The sequence below is a fragment of the Pituophis catenifer genome, unplaced genomic scaffold (assembly GCF_029215685.1).
Source record: "Pituophis catenifer annectens isolate HBS135680 unplaced genomic scaffold, rPitCat1.0.hap2 SCAF_2, whole genome shotgun sequence".
Classification (NCBI taxonomy): domain Eukaryota; kingdom Metazoa; phylum Chordata; class Lepidosauria; order Squamata; family Colubridae; genus Pituophis; species Pituophis catenifer.
The window spans coordinates 193,002,396-193,026,338 of record NW_027256882.1 but is presented as its reverse complement, the minus strand read 5'-3'; the positions used below and the strand labels follow the sequence as shown (position 1 = coordinate 193,026,338).

The 23,943-nt window shown below is 42.4% G+C and overlaps 1 protein-coding gene across 1 annotated transcript; it reads left to right on the top strand.

Annotated features, from left to right (window-relative positions):
* Positions 1-571: 571 nt before the first annotated feature.
* On the top strand, positions 572-18,236 carry C1S (complement C1s). The gene is made up of 12 exons (XM_070938413.1): positions 572-647; positions 1,004-1,112; positions 2,154-2,358; positions 4,434-4,611; positions 5,032-5,157; positions 7,094-7,293; positions 9,671-9,824; positions 11,074-11,189; positions 14,019-14,097; positions 14,927-15,058; positions 15,833-15,907; positions 16,880-18,236. The coding sequence occupies exons 2-12, from the start codon at positions 1,093-1,095 to the stop codon at positions 17,659-17,661; spliced, it is 2,067 nt and encodes a 688-aa protein (XP_070794514.1). The 5' UTR covers positions 572-647; positions 1,004-1,092; the 3' UTR covers positions 17,662-18,236.
* The last annotated feature ends 5,707 nt before the right edge of the window (positions 18,237-23,943 follow it).

Here is a 23,943-nt window from a genome sequence, read left to right as displayed (position 1 = left end):
TGAATTGTCCCCATGCTAATAAGAATTCATTCACTGGATTGCATTTGGTATGCATTCTCCATAAAACTTGAATAAATCTGCTGCAAATATTTGTATTAATTGACCTTCTTTCTGTGGCATTCTTTATGGCTTTTGTATCTTGGACGCTTTCTGTTTTATTTACTTCTGTTTTATTTACTTGTTTTGAAGCTGATATAAGATAATGTGTGCGTGTGTGTTTAGTAAGCTTAAGCTAAAGGTCACTAAATGACAAAGTCAATTATTTAAACTTGTAAAAGCAATCGACTGCTATAATTGCGCAATACTGTAACTTTGTTTTCAAAGTGGAATTTGGAATTTCCCTCATTTGCTTCGCAGAAGTCACATGACTTCTTTGGAAAAAAAAATCAACCATCCCTCTTTGGTTGATCCAAGGCTAGCAAAAATAGGACTTGTGCAACTGAATTATCTTAATATGGTTTTTGTTAGCTGAATTATTTAGGGCTATGAGAAATGAAAGATAAAATTTTAAAACAGCAGAGGGAGACAGAGTTCCTTAATGAAGTTCCATTGTTTCCAAATAGAAATGTTGTTCAGTGCTGGTAGTGGAGAGAGGCAGAAGAGGCAAACAGAAAGAGAGATCCAGCTGCAGAGACAAGGAGTTAAAGGTAAATCACTCTCAATTTCCTTTTCAGAAATAGGTATCCCGGGTATCTATTTTGGGATTAAGTTTTCTGCTCTAGTTTCCTAAGAGGTGATGCTTCTTCCAAGAGATCCTACTCTTTGAAGCGGGTGTGATACTTTTTTAGAAAGTCAGAAGTAGCTTTATGGCAAGTTGAGCTCTAAACCTTATGGCTCTGAGGAGTCTCCGGTCACATTGTGCACCTTATAAAATCCAACAGACCTTTAGGACATGATTTTACTTGCTAGTTGACAGTGAGAAATAATACATAGACAATGAATTCATTCTAATTCCATTCTTTGGGAGTGAGATTTTCACTTGATTATTCTGTCCATCCACCAGGCACATTTCAGGGGAGGAAACATCCCACTGAGCAGGGTGCTGGGTTCTCCTAAATCTCATGAACCCGTGGCTTTCTGGAAGGAATAAGGATGGTGCTCTTACAGATATGGTAAGTTACTGAATGAACAGAGGGTTGTTTAACAAATAACTTGGGACCCTGATTAGCTACTTTCTTTGTTGGAAGACCAGTTCCAGATGAAAGTCAGGGTGGTAGAAGATGATCCACAACCCACTTGAATAACTGCATCTTGCCAGGACTCCCATCTGCTCCCATCTCATGTCTAGGACTCTGTTGCACATCCTCACTTAGTAGAGTGACTTTCCTGGCAGCAGTATCTCATCTGGGTCAATAGTAAGGGCCAGGAAAAATACCATTGTCCTTTGGAGGCTCTGAATCAAGTTGCTGGGATTGTTCCACCCTCTATTGGATGGAAAGCTAAAGTCTTCATACTATGTGCATTCCCCCGTGGCTTTCTGTGTGTGAGCCACTTGTGGAGTCACTTCTGTTCAGGACAACCAGCATATTCCTCCTCATTATCTGTACTTTGGTTTTTGCACTGAAAAGGAGTGTGCAAGGACATTTCTCTCTTTTCTTTTCCATCAACATGATCTCGCAGAGGTTGCAAGGACATTCAGATTGCGCGTGTTTGTGTCCCACCACCCATGCATTAGAGCCAAACTAACTATGGCTTAAGCCAGGGGTCGGCAACCTTAAGCACACAAAGAGCCACAAAAGTCCTAACTGGAAGCCCCCGCATTCAATTCTGGAGCCAACTGGAAGTCCAGTTCCCCCACCATAGAATCTCCTCCTAGTGTGGTATCCTTTTTCCTCTGCCGACCGGAAGTCCAGTTTCCCTACCATAAAGTCTCCTCCTAGCATGGCGTCCTTTTTCCTCTACCTGTCCTAACCGAAAGCCCTATCAATTGTGGAGCCAACCGGTGACAGGGAGCCACAGCAGAGGGATGAAAGAGCCACATGCAGCTCCAGAGCCGCAGGTTGCTGATCCCTGGCTTAAACAATGGTATATTATTAGCCATGGACCTCTAGGCAAAACCAGGATGTCCAAGCTAGAAGATCTTCCAAATATATTTCATCCAGGGGCTGAGTGTGATTTTGGCAGTCTCCTTATATTGATATTTCATGTTTCAGGAGCTTCATTTCCTTCCTCTTCCTGTCCTATACTGAGGCAACATCTATGTATGGAGAAATTCTGTCTCCAAATTATCCTCAAGCATATCCCAATGATGCTCTGGAGTCCTGGAAAATAGAAGTTCCTCCTGGTTATGGCATTCATCTTTACTTCACCCACCTGGATATAGAGCCATCTCAAAACTGTGAATATGACTCTGTGAAGGTACAGGGGCATATTTGTCTGTTGGGAACTTGAGAGTGGAGATGTGTGTAAGCTGAGGTTTGCCAGACTGTGTATTGAAACACCCAGCTAGGAAACTATTTCAAACAAGATATAAAACTTTTCTGGTGATGTGTAAAAGTTAAGGATATGGATTGTTGAAGAGAGTTGAATATTGTTTCCATGCTAGATCACACCTGTGCTACAACTAATGAATTAACTACTTTGCCTGCTTCTGTATAGTAGATTTCAGTTAAGTCCATTATGGTAATCTCAAACAGAAAGTTTCTAGGACATGAATCCCTGTGCTAGATTGCTCTCTGGCTGTGTTCATAACTGGCACACAACCCCAAATGGGCAGAACATTTTCAAGCTAGTGAGCTTACCTAATTCACAATATTTCTAGGACAGGACATTTACCCCAAGTTCCAGACATGGGAGCCTTCAAGCCTCTCATTTGTCATGGTCTACTGTTAGCTTTTTGTTCTTCATCACAGCATTATGGCATCTGGACACGAATCCAGCCTTTTGACAGCTCCAAAAGCCTTCTGCATTCCCCTCCTAGCAAAGATAGCTACATCCCTCAAGGAATCTTGGCAGAGAGTGCCTGCTTGTGATCCCTCTCATCCGTATTCATGCTCCTGATTGTCCCCCCCCCCTTTTTAAAGGCCTGTGGCCCAGCCAACCTCTCACTCATTTTTTTTCCATTATTTTACTTAGTGGCAGCAGCAGGAGAAGCAAATTCTTAGAAGAGGGGTCTCCGACTGCCATCTTAATTTCTCTACAATGTATGAAGATCGGGGTGGGTGGGTAGTAAATTAAGATCTTAGTGTCTGCTGCTATCCTTAAATAGCAAGAATATTTAAAATAAACATCGGAGAAATGTTTAGAAGCCATCCACTACAGCTATTATCACTATGCTGGCCCAGGACAGTGCACATCTGTATTCTGAAGGAATAGAAGGAAAGGATAATTGAATGATAAACTGAAAGCATGAACAAAGTCTTGGACATGCTGTCCCAGCTTTCAGGAAGGGAGTAGCTTCAGGAATGCCTGGACTTTTGGATCTTTATCTGGCAATATGGGGAAGTGGAAGCAAGTGATGAATCGTGTGTTGTAATGTTGCAACCCAAACTCTACCCCTTATGAATTTATATATGCAATGTCTTGATGCAAGTAAGAATGGATGGAGCTCGTATTGTGATGTCACTATGCCCACTTCATCATTTGGATAATCCTGTGTATTAGGAACAGAGGCCTTTACTTCAATGATTCTAGAAAAGCAGCCATTTTCTGAGAAAATTAAACTTTGGGTGACATGAACAAAAAGAGAAAGAAGGGCAAATGTTGCTGGATGATATTGATGTCATTTAGATGACAAAATATGTTTGGCATTAAGGGACCATTTTGAAATCATGGTAAATGAGATGTAAAAAGGCAATTTTTACCTTAAACCTCCTCAGAGCATCCCAGCGTACAAAAAAGAGGCAACCTTGTAGTCTCTACTGCTCTGAGAGCCACAAAAGGGGAGTTCATAGGCTACACTTTTTGCATTCTGGCAATAGAGCATTGAGGAATTGCTGCAAAGGGCTGTTGCCATGAAACACAAAGATGACCTTGGACAATATCTGCTACAGCATTACTGTAGAAAACCATGTTTGAAGCCCAGAAGAGGGAGAGGCAGTGGTGGGATTCAGCCAGTTCACATCACTTCGGGAGAACCGGTTGTTAACTTTCTGAACAGTTTGGTGAACTGGTTGTTGGAAGAAATCATTAGGGCAGAGAACCGGTTGTTAAATTACTTGAATCCCACCACTGGGGAGAGGAATCCTAAAATGACTCCATCTTGACTTTGTTGGGTATAAGATGGAGGGAAAAGAAAACACAGGGAGGCTTTCAAGGCTCTGTTAGTCAATAGTCAATTTCCAGTCAATCTTATGGAGTCTTTTTCCTGACTTGGCTTACCTTGTAGGGCTGGCACAGAAATATGAAGAAAGGATGTTCTAAGGAGGGTTTATATTTTGGATAAAAATATAGTTAAACATAAGCTCTTATTCTTGTTCGTTTGATCCTTCCAGGTCCTGTCTGGTGAACAGGTGGAGGGTCAGTTCTGTGGGCAAAAAACGAGGCGCGCACGGGGCTCTCCTATCCTGGAAGAACTCCATGTGCCCTACAATAGTATAACTATCCTATTTCAGTCTGACTTTTCCAATGAAGAGAGATACACTGGATTTGCTGCCTATTACACTGCAATTGGTAAGTCCTTAGCTGTCAGGGGCAAAAGATCAGGACCACACAGGATGTTCCAATTGAACTGATTTATTACTAATTATGCCTTGTAAACCTCTCTGCACCATTCAAGAGCTCAGTCTTAAATCTGTTCGTGATTATGTTGCAAAAGAACAGGGTATTCAAAGCATTTGTCATCTGTTGGTTTTTTTTAAATCCGAGCCAAAAACTACTTCCCCAAGCTCCCCCTAACCACAACCTGTAAATCTTTGGAAAGCTCTATTTCCTATAAATGAGGGCTCAGGATTTGGGAAAGACACTACTGGGATTCCTTAGAGACCGAGCCAGGCTGGTAAAGTCTTGAGGTGGTAAATTATGTCATTCTTTCTGTCATCTTTGCTCCTATTCCATTGAGGATTTTTCTACATCTCTCTTCCTTTCTTACAGATGTGAATGAGTGCACAGATTTTGTGGAAGAGGCCTGTAGCCATTACTGCAATAACTATATTGGTGGCTACTATTGCTCTTGTCCTCCTGAATATTTCTTGCATGAAGATAAGAAGACATGTGGAGGTATCATTCATTGACTTACAGAGTATCACCGGTGTGGAGTCAGTGACAAAATGTACATTGTGATGTTAATAGTAATAACACTTGTATGCTGCTCAACTCCCAATGATTATGGCAGTTCACAACAATCAAACAAAGAAATTACAATAAAAGTCAATAAAAGTTGAACAATGGCAAACATGACAGACTAGAGGGAATGAAGTGAGGGAAGTCTCTCTCCCCTTTGCCAAGGGCCAGGGATTCACAGCTCTTCTAAACAACAGCTAAGTGGGAGCCATCTGGCTCTCTGTGGGGACCTCCTTCCAGATGGCATGCGCTGCCGCAGAGAAGACATGCTCCTGGGGTCCCAATGTTTGATTAAACATTGTTTAATCAAAGGTACCCAGAGTGTGCCAACCCTGCATGATCAAATTGGGCAGGCAGGTGGTCCCTTAAGTAACTGTTCCCTCTCTGTAACCAAAACCACTGTCAAAGGCTTGGTGTTGTTGACATCATAATGCACATTTGTCATCATCATGATTAGAAATAGATTTGATATGTATCTGCCTTTCTGTCCAGAGAACATTCAAGAGGAAAGCTAGCAGTAAAAGAATAAAAACATAAAGAATTAAAATCTGAACACTTCATTAAAATTACTGTTAATTTAAAATTAAAACAGCTGACTACATAGAGGAATATCTTAAAAATAGAAAGTATAGGATTAACCACAACTCCCAATGGATGTTTTACTATGAAACCAACATCAGAGGCTTTCCCTTATGAACCTAGCAAACAGACCATAGAAAGTTGAAGAGGGCATCTTTTGCTGACTCTAATTTCCCAACATTTCATATAGGAATAGGTGGGTTGTCACATTTGACAGATAGCTGTTTTGTTTTTAAAAATCAAGAATATGCAAGTTTACATCCTTACACTGAAGTCCAAACTGAGGTAAAACCAAGTAACGTTATCTACAAAATATGCTGCAACATTTTCACAATGACCTCAGCTTCCTGAGTTTTCATTCATTTGTACTCAAATTTATTTATTTATTTAAAACATTTATTAAGCTGCTCACCTTACATTGAATTCTGGGTTGACTTTCCTTCTGCTTCATCAGTTTTGTTCTCCATTAAAGAAGAGAACTGAACAGCCATGTGGGACCAAGAGGGTCCACAGTTCATTGTTTCCCTATTCAATTGTCACTAATAGAAGGAGCAGGAAAATTCAGGAAACAAACTGAGTCCATGAAATGTCTGAGATAGAACTTTTAATTGGTCCTCTGACTCTGCAAAACCCTCCTACCAATATTCAGCTTAAAGCTCATAAGACCTTCATCCTCAGACCACAATGTTCTCATAAACAGAATACCAAATCTAGAGTAAGCTCTGATGCATGTGTGGGTCCACATGTTGATTAGGGTAAGTGCCTGGTTCCCATGTTTGATCAGAACTTCTCAGAGATTTCCCATTTAAAAATCGTGCATGGATATCTATCCTTATATTAAGGTTTATGTATAGTATTTGCTGAGCAAGTTTTCCTTAAAACTTAGACAAGAGTGAATTTTTAAGAGAAAAAAATCTGAATTAATATGGGTCATTCTGTTATGAGTCTCTTTCAGAAATGATTCAGATGGGAACTTAGAGAAAATATATGGAGTTAACCAAGGAAGTTAATATCAGAGAATATGCTCTTCTTATAAACAATCTCCTGTTCTCCTAAGACAATGCTTTGAGTAGGAGAAGCCCAAGAGATTTAAATGCAGAAACTTTAAATGGCATATGTGGTGGGTTGGTAAAAATATAACTATATCCTTTCATGTCACCCAAAACACTGCTGTTGCCAATTCATCTTGCCTATTAATAGGCCTTTAAACCCTAAGGAGGGCCAAATAGTGACGACGGACTTCTGTCAACGTTATTTCTATTTTCTTTGCCATTGCTTTTCTTCTAAACTCTAGTGAACTGCAGTGGGAATGTATTTACTGAGCTATCTGGGGAGATTACCAGCCCGAACTATCCCAGGCCATACCCGGAGAACTCTCACTGTGATTACCGCGTCATCCTGGAACCAGGATACCAGGTGATCCTGAGCATTGGGAACAACGACTTTGAAGTTGAGCCAAGTGACTCAGAAGGAACTTGCCCAGATGTTTTCAGAGTAAGTGATCGTGATGGCTCTTGATTATGAGGTTTTCCTGTTCAGATTGTATCCTAACTTTGTTCCTTATGAAAATGAGGGGCTGACTTGACTTTCACAATCCATTGAAGTCCTGGAGTGTATGAATTGTAGCAAGGTAGAATATCTGAGCAGGAACATGGTGAATTTGCTTTTCCAGCAGTGTGTTCAACTTTGCCCTCTTGCTAAATAAAATTAGAAGGGGGAAAGGAAATCTACATAAATGGACTGAACTTCAACATATGCAACAGAAGGACACTTGTATACTCTCGACCTTGTTGGAAAGATTTGCTTCTGTTGCCTTAGAAATTCCCTTTCTCCTCCTGTTCATTCTTCTTCTTCCAGATGTTTTAGTGGTCTTCTATAAATAAAGCCATTTTTCATTTAGGATGCTAAAAGATACCAGTAATCTCTGTTCAAGAGCAGATAGATTACAGTGAAATCAAATAAGAACTAACAGCAATCATCTCCGCAGCATCATACTTTAAGAGAATCACAGCTGAAGCTCCCCTCCTACATGCTTAGTTAATTCCAGCAAGATTTCTCAGATTTCTCTTTTCCACATTCAGTGAATAATAGGTTTTTGCAGAAATCAAATAGGAAGGAGTCGAGATATTTCTATGCTCAAACAAACAGTGGCTATTTATTGTTAAAACCTGGTTCCTGCAAATGAGTATAGACTTAAATATTGCATTGTAGTGCTATAGGTATCCCAAAATACGAAATCTTTCTATCACATCTTAGTTTACCACCAAAGGATTACTAGCTTACTGTCATATCCAGTAAACACAGTGGATATTATGAGTTTTATTGTTTCTCCATGTGCCTGAGTGGTAATTGTGTTTTGACACAAAATCACCAGCATGATATTTCATACATAAAATACATAGTAAAGATTGTGTCTGGGACTCTGAACCCACAAATCTAGCTCTCTTATAGATATTTCAGACCATTTTGAGTAATGCTCAGCTTAAAAACTCCAGGGGAAAAAAATGAAGTTTTAAAGCCTTTTAGGGAAAAAAAGGAAACGAAGATCTAAGCAGCATTTCATATCTAGTTGTTCAGTAAGAAGTGATTAAATAGTATTCTGTTTTTTATCAAGGTCTATGTTTCTTGCATTCTGTGCCAATACTTAAATAATTAGGGAAAAGAAAGCAGGAAAGAAAATTGTTCTTTTTATTTGAATTAAAAAAAAATCAATAAAAGTTCAGGATGGTAATAATAGACTGGGCCAAGAAAAGCAGTTGATTCGTTAAGGGAATGAAGCAAACCCATCGACATTCTTCTCTACCAAATATTTAAGGACATTTTAGGACAACAAAGTGAGTGGAATATTGATGTCTCATACTTAATACTCTTCCATGGCATTTCTAATTGAAATAGCAATCTTCTTTGTAGGACCAAATCCAGGTCAGTCAATATTTCATATCCAGTTATTGAGTAGGAAGACGATTGTTCTGAGTGTTCTGTGTTCTTTCTGTCTCTGGGAGGACTGACAAATGCTTAGCACATTCTTACATTATATGTCATTAAAAGTATTTAATAACATCAATAACCTGCTTCTATTTGGGTTTTGCTGCTCTGTACATTAATATTGAATGCATCCATAATTGTATCTTTAATTCTTCAGCCGACAGCCCTTATGCTTATTTTACATCTTGAATGCCTGCCTCACTCTTTCAACTACAGGTGTACAACCATCACTGAGCCTAAAATTTATGTTGCTAAGCAGGACAATTCTTGAGTACATTTTGCCCCATTTTATGACCTTTTTTCTCACAGTTGTTAAGTGAATCACTGCAGTTTTTAAATTAGTAACACTAATGGTTATTAAGTGAATCTGGCTTCCCCATTGACTTTGCATGTCAGAAGGTTGCAAAGGGGATCACATGATCCTGAGACACTGCAGCCGTCATAAATTGCCAAGCATCTGAATTTTGATCCCGTGACCATGGGGATGCTGCAATGGTCGTAAGTGTGAAAAACAGTTATAGGTCACTTTTTTCAATGCTGTTATAACTTTTTTTTTATTTTTACACAAACACACATACAAACACACAATATATTTTTTCTGAACAGAGTGTTGGCCGATTCACAAATTTCAACAATTTTTAAGCATTTCAACTAAATTTACACTTTCAAATTGAATTTGGTTAAGATTAGAGATTAGGATGAAGGGTAATATTGGGTTTTTTTTAAAAATAGAGAGAATAAATATGATGGCAAAAAAAAAAATATGCCGTTATAACTTTGAAGGGCCACTAAACAAACTGTTGTAAGTAGGGGACTACCTGTATTACAATGCTGCTTTTTCTTTTTTTTGAAACTTTCCCCATTATTCCTACTGGCTGTTCTGTAGCTTTCAGCAGGGGATCAGAAGTTTGGTCCTTACTGTGGCAGTACATTTCCTGGGCCTCCTAAAATCAACACTAAGAGCAACATTGTGGACATTTTTTTCCAAACGGATCAAGTTGTACAAATGAAAGGCTGGAAAATCCGCTACTTTGGGGACCGTGAGTAGATCTCTTCTGAGGAAACAATGGGGCGAATTCAAGTGCTGAAGTAGGGAACTGGGTTGTTATAACAGGACAAGTGTTTGTTTCCGAGGAGCAAACAAAAAAGATGATATTTGCAGAATGGTGAATGAGTTACCATCAACAGAAGGAATGTTGTCTGTAAGAATTCTACTTGAGGATTCAATTGCATATTGTCCTGGACAAATTGTGAATAGGTAGATTATGGGGGCTAGGAACTTTCTTTGAATGTAGACGAAATTTTTTTTGATTTGGTGGCTGATTTGGAGTAGTTAACCCCAACTCAGCTCCACTAAAACCAGGAACAGAGGCAAAATGCAGTATCGTATATAGGATGTTTATTGTGCAATGCTTAGGAATGGAATTTCCATCAAAACTGGACTATGTGCAGTAGCAATATGTCATTACTACTACATTATCAGTTCCTTCCCCATTTTGCATAAAGTTAGGAAAAATAAAACAAAATCGTCTCAATAAAAAAAGAATAGGCATCCAGGTTATATATAGAGAGAGCCTATCTTCAAGATCATTCTGGAAGGCAAAAAGGTTTCAGCAGAAAGCTTTGCAATCCTGGTGGATTGCACCATTCCTTTCCTATTTCTTCTTATTCACAAATGCTAGGACAAAAAAGCACAGTTGGTCTCAGTGAAGAAAGGGTGAAGTATTGGCCAAACTCAAGACTTTTGTGGGTCCTGATTCTGACCGTTGGTGATAGAAAAGGGGGACTGGTGTTTGTACTTGTATAGCATAAGGCAGGGGTGTCAAACTAGATTTCATTGAAGGCCCATCAGGATTGCGTCTGACTTTGAGGGGCCGGGGTGGGTGTGGCTGGGGTGGACGTGGCCAGCTCAACATCACTCGTGTCTGGGGGAGCTGTGGTGGCCCGAGCACTCTGCCAGCGAAACCGGGCTCCTGAGCTCCATTTTTGGCTGCGACAGCCTCCTGCAACCCTCTGCCAGTGAAAACAGAGTTCGAGAGGGCCGCATCTGGCCCTCCCGAGCTCCGTTTTCATTGGCAGAGGGTTGCAGGAGTCCGTCGCAGCCAAAAATGGAGCTCAGGAGCCCAGTTTCCCTGACAGAGGAACTGCGGGCCGGTCCTTTTTTGTTTCCAGGGCAGCCCTGAGGGCAAGATCTAAGCACCCCATGGGCTGGATCTGGCCCCTGGGCCTTGCGTTTGACACCCCTGACATAAGGTGATTGATTTCTGATACTTTTTTCTCTTTCTAAAGCAATGCCCTGCCCACAGACTGTTATTTCAAGATCTGTTCAGCATCCCCTAAGAGACTCTTATGTCTTTAAGGATTCTGTGAGGGTGACTTGCATAGAAGGCCATGAGATTGTAATGGTAAGTAATTTGTGTTTTTGATTGAAGGTTCTCCATAAAGTTCCTGTGGAACCTTTTGGTACTATAGTGGTTCTTGATTTACTCAAGGAAGAAACAGCAAACCATACATTAGCATGTTATGTGGCACAACCATCGTTTCTGGGAAGCCATGTAAACAACATCATGTTATTTCCCTGAATGACTGTTATTGTCATTCAGAGAGCCCACAGTTCCGCAAAAGGGTTGGTTCTTCATTCTGACCATGAGTTAAGACCAGAAAGCAATGATGGACAGGCTGAAGATCAACTGCAGGAAGCCTGGTTCAGCCACATGACCATGAAAGTCTTACCTGCCATTTCAAGACAGGAGGAATCTCCCAGCTTAACTTGCCAACATTACACCTTTCTAGCCAAAAGTTCGGAAATAGAAGGAAGCCAGCACCTGCCGGGATGCTCATGTTGATGAAGATCAGAGCAAACTCAGGTGACAGATAAAAGAGGGAAAGAAAGAGTCCATAACAAATTGTGATGACACCAAAGTGATGCTGTAAGGGCAATGAAATCATCCCTGAAATGCCACACTTGCATTAGAATCTCTGCATTAGAAGCATAAACTGAACCATTTGTGTATAACTTGCCCTCCCAACATGCCCTTCCTCTGTTTTCTACAGAATCAAAGGTAGATATGAGTAAGTTTCAAGGATATGAGGGTTCCTGGCATCACCAGTTAAAAGACATGCTTCAGTTATTCAGTCTTTAACCCTCTTAATGGATTTCCACCCCCCTCCCCACCAGTGTTAAGAATATACAGAACACATGATAGGAAACTTGGACATGGAGAAATCCTAACCATAACCCTAATCATGATATTTTATGAATGAGGAATGGTGAAACAAGCTTCATACAAAACTTTATTCATTTTTGTCTTAGGACAGTATATAAAAACCAACATCATTATTTAATACTCTATTATAACATGGTTTCTCCTTGTTCCCCCCACTGTCTACAAGATTGGAGCTTAGACCTGAGGGCTTTTCTCAGAAGTGCTATATATCTCTTTTACTGACAAAAACTTCACCAGGATAAAATCTGCTGTCTCCACTGAGGAGCCTTAAACTGCCTCAATACCATCTATTCTGGTGTGTGTGTGTGTGTGTGTGTGTGTGTGTGTGTGTGTGTGTGTGTGTGTGGAATATTTTTGGATGTGCAGGGCATGTTCAGTAAAAACATTACTTAAACTTTCTATTTTTATTTGCCTTCCCCCTTTTCAATATTTCCACACAGCAAGAAAGCATCTGCCAGTTACAGTAAGGCTATGGTTGGGGGATGGTTTTAAGAAATGCCTTGATTTGTGAACTTTGCCATCTTTCAACAAAGGTTTGTGCCCAGCCTCTTAGACTGCTGATTATCAGGCTGCGTTATTGCCCAGTAAAGTGGTGGAACCTCTTGGGTACAGCTTTTTACACAGTGAATTAAATGCACTGAGAATTGTTGGGGGAAATATGTTCCTTGAAGGAGATGGTTGGTATACAAATATGAAATACAAAATGGTGGGTGATCTTGTTTTGAAAGTAAGCTTGATGCTGTGCTCAGTGTGTGTGTGTGTATGTGTGTGTGTGTAGTATGCCTCTCCCTCTTTCTCTTGACAAGGCAACTCTAACTCTCCTGGAGACCACCACATATCCACCTGGGAAATGGTGGGTAGTGGGAGTATCCATTTTGAAAGAGCCAGGTTTTCTAACTCCCCAAAAGAGAAAGGCCCCATGGAAGACTCCACAGGTTCTAGAGGAGGTGGTTTGTTTGTCTCAGCCTGAAATGGCTAGTAGGTGTTGACCAATGGTGAAATTTAATTTTTTTTACTACCAATTCTGTGGGCATGGCTTGGTGGGCATGGCAGGGGAAGAATACTGCCAAATCTTCATTCCCACCCCACTCCAGGGGAAGGATACTGCAAAATCTCCATTCTCACCCCACTCTGGGGCCAGCCAGAGGTGGCATTTGCTGGTTCTCCAAACTACTCAAAATTTCCACTACCGGTTCTCCGAACTACTCGAAATTGCCTCTACTGGTTCTCCAGAACCTGTCAGAACCTGCTGGATTTCACCCCTGGTGTTGACCCAATTCCTATGGCCTTTTAACAGCACTGCTGCTGGCAAAATGAATTAAACCTTGTGCACCTTGAAAGTGCTGTGAATTGCTAGGTGCAAGTGGGGAAAGGTTTCTTCCTCATTCCTTTGGAAGTGTCCCAGGGCCTTTACCCACTTGTATCTAGCTACAAGATAAACATGTCATGGCAACCTTGTTTTTTTTCTGCCCTGTCTCCAGGACAGCAGTTCATCTCATCCCCACCCCATACCACAGGCAGCTTGAAACACACACATGCACACACACACAGACATACAGTTATAAAAATTTGAAAGAGAAAAGTAAGGAAAGTAAACTGATAAATGCAGTGTAAGTGGAGGGGGAAAAGCATGGAAAGAAATAGAAAAGGGGGAAGGGGAAAAGGAAAATGAGAAAGAAGGAAAGGAAAGGAAATCAGGGAAAGAAAGAGAAGGGAAGGGGGGAAAGCATTTCCAGTCTTCTTAAGAAACTTAAAATACATTTATACTTTACTTTCTCTTTTTAAGGTTACAACATAATTTCCTTCTTTCTATAATCTATCCTTTCTGATCACCATAGCCATAAATCACATTCATTTTTTTCTTTTTTCAGCATAAAGTCCATAATGGGTTTCCAGTTGCTAATAAATGTGTTTATTGCCCTTTTTATAACCAAACAAGTCGGTTTTGCTATCTCTGCTAATTCTGTCATTTTCACAAACTCTGCTATTTCTGAATCCTTCTTTCAGCCACAAGGCAGTACAACATCCTTCTACTCTAGCTGTCAAAGCAATGGCAAATGGAGCAACTCAGATTACAGTTGTGTTCGTAAGTGATTTACAATGGTCTCTGCTGTATCATTTCAAGATGATAATGATATGATATGATAATGAATAAAATGTGAGAAGCAGACACAGATGTCTTGCCAAAGAAGTGAAAGTAGATGAATTGCAGGGCTCAGAGAAACTTTAAAGAAACATCCTGTTATATATAATTTTCTCCACACCTGTCAGCAGGTCTATGACAATTTTCCACCCGACCGACTCGCCACAGCCAACTCATCACGCGACAACTCACCACAACCAACTTGCCATGGATCAACTCATTCCGGGACAAGAGTTACACTAATATCAAAGAAATGGTGGAATCGAATCATTAAAGAATGGGTGTAAAAGGAGGGACAAAATGAAATGTGAATGCCAAAAATTAAAATATTTTTAAATTTATTTTAAATAATTAAATTGAAGTGTTAAATTGTCCTGAGGTGAGTTGTCCCACAGCAAGTTGGCCGTGGAGAGTTGGCCATGGCGAGGTGACTGCGGCAAGTTGGCTGTGGTGAGTTGTCCCCATTCCGCCTGTCAGCCTTCCATTATATAACCACGCTGGATCAACCACAGAGTATGAGTGTTATCTTTGATAGGTGCTGTATAATCAAAAGCTGTGGAGGTTGACAAGGATTCAACCATTTAATCCAGTAGAGTTTGAAAATCTTTATATGACATAAAATAGTCACCTATGGAAGTTTTCCCTGAGGAGGGCTACTCTAAACAAATAATGCAACATGGGATGGATGAATGTATGCAACATAAAGAAAAATGAAAATGGAAAGGTGAACTACTCTAATCCTGCCTCATTCTGTTTTTCATCTGTCTTGCAGCTGTAGACTGTGGTGTGCCTGATCCCATTAAACATGGAGATATTGTTTACCTGTCAGGATCGGAGGAGACACAGTATCAAACCACTATCCGTTACGAATGCCACAAACCTTATTATACCATAAAGGGCAAAGGTATGTCCAGTCCTTTCTTTCCTCCACTAAAACCTTCCAATTCAGAAATTAAGAACATCATTTTGCTCATTTTACGGTTGCCAGCCTCAGGAAGACATGATTGAGGTGGGAAGGTTTACTAGGCTGGGAACCACTAAAAGTACCCTGCCAAAAATTGAAGTACCCAGGTTTAACAATAAGCATAGTGATAACAAAGGAACAAGATTACCATGATCTTATGAGTCTTCCTCGCCTTATTGCTCAGTCTTTATGATCTTTCTGAAGCCTTGGCTGTTGTGTACTACATGGCAGAGGCTGCAACCTGAAATATCTCGAGCTATGTACCTCTTTCTCTGTGCCTCCACACAGCAGATCTTCACTTTCTACCTGCCCCTCACAGCCATTCTGTTGCCCAGGAATTCCCCCCCCCTTTTTTTATTTTTCAAATCTCAACTCTATATTCTTTAAGTTGTTTCCATTATCTCCTTATATTATCTCAGTAACTTATTTATCACATTCCAGTTTAACATTTGTTCAGTTAGATTAATATTTTTTTTTGTATTTAATACTTTTAAAGCAAAATGGGTGCATGTGTGTGAAATTATTGGTTAAAATGTTTGGTAAATCAGTTGATAAATTCCTTTTATAATTGTTACTTTTCTTTTTAACACATCTTTGTTGGGTTGATAGTAAGTCATAGCTGAATGGTTCTTGGAGTTTGTGATATATATTAGAGTCTTTTAATCAGAATTAATGATAGTATTGTATTTATAAATAATTGCTTTATTTCCAAAGAAACATATCAGTGTTCAGCCAGTGGAATATGGGTGGATGAAGAAGGGAAAACAGGGCTTCCAGTTTGTGACCCAGGTAAAGTCTACCTACTGTATAATTCTCTGTGCTTTTCACTAAAAATGAAGATCATATCAAGTTGCAATTACAAAATAATAATGTTGTTTCTCTTTTAATCCCAAAATAACAGTATTTTCTCTGGTAACTCTTTTGCCAGAGAAAATTCGTAAACTTTCCCCAGTTTAAAGTTTTATAAAATTGTAATGATCTGCCAGACTCTGAATTTTATTAGTTTAATTTGTTTTGGAAGATTTAAATCTTCCCCTAATACCAACCCTACCAGAAGTTCTAAAACAGGAATAATTTTGGGAATCCTTGTTAGGACATTGGAAAGAACAATTGAAGTATAAGGAACAATCCAAAGAGGAACTAAAGAAAAGCTGAAGCTTGCTTGGATTTCCCTGGGCTTAATATTTTCTATATGGGTCAAGGAATCATGCTCTGGATTGTAGGTTTAGTGGGCTGTGCCTATAGAGTTGCAGAACCTATATCAGTGATGGCTAACTTTTTTGTCACTGTGCGGGCGCACCTATAGTGCAATGCACCCGCGACCCCGCACATGCCCCAACCCCTGTACATGTGCACATGCCCCCCACGCACTCTGTGAATGCACATTTGCCCCCATGCATCTGCGCACCTCCCTGTGTGTGCCCTGACCTTTGTGCATGCACGTGTGACTCACCGTGCTCCCCTTGCCCCCCCACGCATGCATGTGCATCTCCTGCATGACCCTGCCCCCCCACGCATGCGCGGCAGAGACCCAAAAATTAGCTGGCCAGTGGAAGGCACACGCGCATGCGCAATGGAGCTGAGCTGGGGCAACGCCTTGGGTGCCCACAGAGAGGGCTCTGCATGCCACCTGTGGCATGCGTGCCATAGGTTCACCTATACTATTTTTCCTTTTTCTCCCACGTTAATCGATATATCTGTTTCTGATATTTATTCTGCTTTCTCTCTGACTAAAAATGGTTTCTTCTGTTTTTGCTTTAGTTTGTGGAATTCCCAGTAGAAGTATTGAAGAAATAGGGAGGATTTATGGAGGCACAGTTGCTAACGAAGGAAATTTCCCTTGGCAAATCTACTTTGATGAGCCACGAGCTGGTGGAGCCCTCATTTCAGAACAATGGATACTTACTGCAGCTCATGTGCTGGATGATGCTCCATACCCAGTTCTCTATGCTGGGATGTTCAGTGTAAATCAAAGGGCCAAGAGTGATACTGAGCCACTGAAGATAGCGGATACATTCATTCATCCTAAATGGGCCAAAAGTCGATCAGGGACCAGGACAAACTTTAATCATGACATTGCTCTGTTAAGATTGAAAGAACCTTTGACAATGGGCCCCACTATTTCACCAATTTGCCTACCTGACACATCCTCAGAATATGATCCACAGATAGGGACCTTGGGCTACATATCTGGCTGGGGCAAGACTGATGCGACTCGATCAAATCCTAGATTATCAATGAGACTCAGGGCAGCTTGGATCCCTGTGGTGGACATGGATACATGCAGAAATGTGAAACGAAACACAGGTTATGTCTTCACAGAAAATATGATTTGTGCTGGGGATGGCCGGCAGGACAGCTGTCAGGGAGACAGTGGTGGGGCATATGCTATCAAAGATCCCCAAAACGAGACACACTATTATGTTGCTGGACTGGTTTCGTGGGGGCCAGAATGTGGCACTTATGGTCTTTACACTAAAGTGGCAAATTACGTAGATTGGATCAGAAAAGTCATGAAGGAGTATAAAGAACCTGAAGAGTAGATGTTTCCTTCCCTTATGTATTATCTTGTCTACCAGGCACCTACTGACTCCCAAGTGGTTTTGTCCCATCCATAAATCTAACTTACAAAAAAGGAAATTTGCAGCTAAGATCCATATTATTGCAAGTTGCTTTACATTGCCTTTCTCCTCTTTCTTCAGGATAAGTAAAGTAGTAGCAGACATATTACGTTTTTCTAGTTTTGAAATGCTTTGTCTTCTCTTTCTTTAATTAGGCTTCATTTATTTTCTTTTTTGGGAAGCTGCTATAGACCAAATTATTTTAATTCAAGCAAGAATATTGCATTTTTAGTCTCCCTGGGTTTTGACCATTGGAAAACGAATAGCCAGCTACGTCATAGAACTGGAGAACATAGCCTCTGTGGGCAGCAGAAAATTCTAGAACATAATTTACCCAAAGGTTCTTTTTCATTGAAATGAATGGCTGCCAGCCTTCATCTTTGTATTGCTTGTGACTACGGTAGCTTTTGCAAGAGAAGAGTCTCATGGATTCTGCTCAAAGGAGCTCGTTGTGTCCTTCTTGCATAAAAACCAATATACACTCATGAAGACAAGAATATTTTGTTTGTAGTTTTCATTTTACAAGTCTTTGTATCATACAGGTTGCTTCAGGGCCTCAAAGAGGTAATATCAGTGTCAAATAATGGGAATATCGTCTTTCATACATGGAAAAGTAAAGGTAAAGGAGTCCCTGTGGATTTCACTCGACTAGTCATTAACTGACTTTATGCAGTGGTGCCCATCTCCGTTTCTAGGCCATTGAGCCAGCATTGGCCAAAGACATTTCCGCAGTCATGTGGTCAGCATGACATCATACCACAACTGAGAGAATACAGCAAAACATGGAACACTGTTACCTTCCCACCAAAGTGGTACCTATTTATCTACAATTAGTCCTCAACCTATGACCACAATTGAACCCGAAATTTATGTTGCTAACTTTTTTTTATTTTATTTTTTTTACTTCAAATTTATATACTGCCCTTCTTCCTAGGGACTCAGGGCGGTGTACAGCCAAGTAAAAACACATAAATACATAATACATAGATTAAGAAACAGATTAAAAGGAAATATCTCAATTTGGCCCAAAATTTAAAAAGACAAACACATTTAAAATCATTTAAAATCATTTAAAAGGATTTGTTAGTCCAGCCCGGCTTGTTGAAAAAGGAAAGTTTTAAGGGAACAGTGGAAGGCACGAAGGTCTTGGATTCTCCTTATCTCTGGGGGCAGTTGATTCCAGAGGGTGGGAGCCCCCACAGAGAAGGCCCTCCCCCTGGGGGTCACCAGCCTGCATTGCTTGGCTGATGGCACCCCGAGGAGGCCCTCTCTGTGGGAGCGCACGGGTCAATGGGAGGTCATCGGTGGCAGAAGGCGGTCTCGAAGATAACTAGGTCCTATGCCGTGGAGCGCTTTAAAGGTGGTAACCAACACCTTGAAGCGCACCCGGAAGACCACTGGGAGCCAGTGCAGCTCGCGCAGGAGCAGTGTTATGCGGGAGCGCCATGTAGCTCCCGTAATTACCCGCGCGGCCGCATTCTAGACCAGTTGGAGCCTTCGGGTGCTCCTCAAGGGGAGCCCCATGTAGAGAGTGTTGCAGTAGTCCAGGTGAGAGGTGACGAGGGCATGAGTGACTGTGCACATGGAATCCCGATCAAGAAAGGGGCACAACTGGTGAATCAGGCGAACCTGACAAAAGGTCCCCCTGGCAACAGCTGTCAGATGTTCCTCCAAAGACAGCTGCCTATCCAGGAGGACTCCCAGATTGCGCGCCCTCTTCACGGGGACCAAAGATTCGCCCCCGATAGTCAGCGATGGAGTCAACCGTCGGGAACCACAGTCACTCGGTCTTGGAAGGGTTGAGCTTGAGCCTGTTCCTCCCCATCCAGATCCGTACAGCCTCCAGGCACTGGGCCATCACTTCAAGGGCATCGCTGGGGTGGCCTGGGATGGAGATGTACAGCTGGGTGTCATCAGCATACTGGTGGTATCTCACCCCAAAGCCACAGATGATCTCGCCCAGTGGCTTCACATAAATGTTGAACAGAAGGGGCGAGAGGACCGACCCTTGTGGCACTCCACAGATGAGAGGCTTCGAGGTCGACCTCTGCCCCCCTGTCAACACAAACTGCGACCGGTCGGAGAGAAAGGAGGAGAACCACTGTAACACGGTGCCCCCCATCCCCAACTCTTCCAGCCGGTGCAGCATGATACCATGGTCGATGGTATCAAAAGCCGCTGAGAGATATAATAGGACCAGAACAGAGGAGCAACCCCTGTCCCGAGCCCTCCAGAGATCATCAACCAACGCGACCAATGCCATTTCCATGCTGTGCCCAGGCCTGAAACCCGACTGGAACGGATCTAGATAGGACGTTTCCTCCAGGAATTGTGGAAACTGTCGTGCAACCACACTCTCAACAACCTTCACCACGAAGCGAATGTTGGAGACAGGACGGTAGTTAGCCAATACTGCCGGGTCCAGGGAGGGCTTCTTGAGGAGAGGCCTCACCACCGCCTCTTTCAAGGCAGCGGGGAAGTGACCCTCACTCAACAAAGCGTTGATAATTCCCTGGAGCCAGCCTCATGTGACCTCCCGGGAAGCCAGTACTAACCAGGAGGGACACGGGTCCAGTAAACATGTGGTCGCATTAAGTCTCCCCAAAATCCTGTCCACGTCGTCCGGAGTCACAGAGTCAAACTCTTCCCAGATAACATTCTCAAGACTATTCCTCGCCATCCTGCCCGGATCTACCCAGTCAGAGTCCAAATCCTGCCAGATCTGAGCGATTTTGTCATACAGATATCGTCCGAAATCCTCAGCCCTGCCCTCCAAGGGGTCTTCCCGCACTCCCGATTGAAGCAGGGAGCGGGTCACTCTGAACAGGGCCGCCGGATGATTCTCTGATGATGCAATAAGAGCAGAAAAGTAATTAGACTTCGCCGCTTTTATCACCACTAGGTAGGTCTTAATATGCGACCTTACCAGTGTTCGATCAGATTCGGTGAGACTGGCCCTCCAACCGCTCTCCAGGCATCTTTTCCGGCGCTTCATCTCCCTCAGCTCCTCAGTGAACCAAGGAGCCGCGAGGGATCGACACCGGGTCAGAGGCCGCAAAGGCACGACTCGATCTAAGGCTCCGCTAGCGGCCCGATCCCAGGCCGCCACCAGGTCCCTGACCGAGTCATGTGCTAGAACCTCAGGAAATGGCCCAAGCTCCATCTGGAATCTATCAGAATCCATCAGGCCCATCTGAGCCCCATGACCGCATCTCACAAAGAGGGTTTCACATCTGGCAATCTATGGCACAGTGGTCTCCCTCGGACCAAGACCTTCTTTAATAATAACCACCACCACCCCTCCCCTCCCCTGGGCCCTCGGCTGATGAAGCAGTCTGAAGCCCGGTGGGCATATCTCAACCAGGGGGACCCCTCCCTCTGGGCCCAACCAAGTCTCAGTAATAGCTGCCAGGTCCGCTCCCCCCTCCTGTATAAGATCATGGATGAGGGGGGCCTTATTAACCACGGACCTGGCATTGCATAACATCAGCCGGAGGCCCAGGTCCTGAGTATCTAAGCCACCTATTATCTGAGTGGAGTCTTGGGGACCTAGGCGCGCAATTGCTCTCAAACAGCGAGTGCGCGCCCCCAGCACATGATGTAGCCCCCTACTCCCGCCATATATGCCCCTCCCATTCACCCTGCTGATGGTAAATTCCTCCTTCGGATAGCCCACCAACCCTTCCCCAATCCCTCGACCTGCACCCTCCAAATCATTCCCCTGTGCCAGGCTTGGCTCCGACCATAGTGGCTTACTCCCCTCAACCCCATTGGTCTTCCTCCCGGTTCCCCTTAAAAAATCATTAAAAACCCTAATTAAAAAAACCCTCAATCCCCGCTTTAAAACATGCCACCTCTCGGGACTCCAAAGCCCGTCCTTAAGGTAGGCCTTTGATTGAGTGGAAGGCCATCGCCGCGAGAGGGGGGCATCTCGCAGCGCAAGCAGATCTGCTGAGGTATAAGTCATTCAGATATGGTGGGAAAGGAAATAAAAATGGAACTCTGGGTGTTAATGATAGTCATAGAGGTGAGAGATAAACAGTACAGTTGGACATGGAAAAGCTGGAGCCCCGTCACTCTCTCACAGTTATGGGGCGTCCAGGGCAAGTAGCAGTACAGGTGGGTGGCCACAGCTGTTCTCTCACAGCGGCAAGATAACATAGGCCAACCTTCTTTCCCTGTGGATGGAACCGCAGTCATTGTCCTGGACTCTCAGCTTCTCCTTCCAACTGATAAATTTGTTAAGTGAGTTTTGTCCCATTTTATGACACTTCTTGTCACATTTGTTAAGTGAATCACTGCAGTTCTTAAATTAGTAACACAGTTGTTGAGTGAATCTGGTTTTCCCATTGACTTTGCTTGTCAGAAGGTCACAAAAGGGGATCATATGACTCTGGGACACTGTAATCATCATAAATGTGAGTCAGTTGTAAAGCATCCCAATGTAAATCACGTGACCATGGGGATGCTGCAACCATCATAAGTGTGAAAAATGGTCATAAGTCACTTTTTCAGTGCTGTTGTAACTTCAAACGGTCACTAAGTGAACTGTTGTAAGTCAAGCACTACCTGTGGTTGCATTTACATGCTTTCAAACTGCTAGGTGGGCAGGAACTGAGGCCAGTGACAAGACTGTCATAGGTGGTAGGGCTCAAACTGGTGGAGTATAGACCTTCTCTGGCATCTATTAAGCACTGAGGCTCCACCCGGCCTCCTTTCCTACAGGCCACAAAAATAACTTCAATCCAGTACCACTATTGTAATACAGAAGAACAGAAACAAAAAGAGGCACTAGACTAGGAAGAAGGTCTCTTAAATGAAATTTAGCCAAGTATCTATGAGTCAGCAAATGGATTCATGTGAGAGACCACTGGGAAGGCCTTCTGATTATTAGTCCAGAATATTTAATTGTGCTCTTCTAATGCTTTTCATAATCATGTTCCCTTTTTCAATAACTTTGAAATGTACTAAACCAGGTCACACCAGTACACTGCTAGAGAGGCAGTCTTGTCTTTCTCCTCTCATGCTACGACTTCAAGCACCTGCGTCATCTGAAGTAGTGTTGTTGCTGATTTTTAACGGAGTCATTCCTGCCTAAGAGGGAAGAAAAGCAGGCATGGAGTTAATTAAAAGTCTCCATTAAATAAAAGTGGGTCATTGTCTAGTGCCTACTTATATTTATTTATTTATTACATTTATATGCTGCCCATTTCGCTATCAAGCCACTTTGGGCGATTTACAATGTCCCCTCCAAAATATAAAACACGTAGACCTTTAAAAAACATGAAAAACAATGAGCGTTAAAAGTTAAAATATTAACATTAACAACAAACTGGATAAAAAAAAGACCAATACATAAACAGGGTGGGGGTGGGGGAATTCTCCCAATCTACTAGCCACCTCCAGAATGGACATCCCCATCAAAGCCCCTAACCAGTTGGCAGAGCCATGTTTTCAGGCCCTTTTCTGGCCAACAGGATGGGGGTGACTTCATCTCAAGGGGCATGATGTTCCAGAGGATGAGATCCATTGCAGAAAAGGCTCTTCTCCTGGACCTCACCACCCAAACTTCTTTGGTCAATGGGGTCCACTCCATAGTATGCCCTGCCAGAGTGGGTGGTAGCCATAATTGTGCCACCTGGAATTGAGATATAAAGCTAGTGCCATCAGCATCCCATGGTATCAGATACTTTCACCCAGTGACTTCATGTAGATGTTGAAAAGAAACAGGGAGAGTACTGAACTGTGCAGCATGCTGCAAAGGAGGAGCCATCGACTGGACACCTGGCTCCCTATCAACCTTGATCGGGACTGGCCTTAGAGAAAGGAGCCAAACTAGTGCTATACTGGTCCAGTTTGATCTAGAGGTTATGACACTAGGGTAGAAACTGGGAGACTGTGAATTCTAGTGTTGAAAACCATCTGGGTGATGTTGCCCCCCCCCCGAAGAATGAAATATTTTGGGAAATATTAAAAAGGCAGGATAGAATATTTCCCCTAAAGGAGAAATGAAAAAAAAAATCCTTAAGGGAGGCAGAAACTAGCCCCCGTTTCCCTGCCCAAGCAGAGACTGAGTAGGCCAGCTTTTAGAAATGCAGATTTGGTAATCCATTCAGAAAGACTGGGTCAGGCAGAAACTCAGATAAGCAATAAGCCAAAGGTTGACAAATTAGTTCAAATTAGGATTTGCATTTTCGCTTTTGC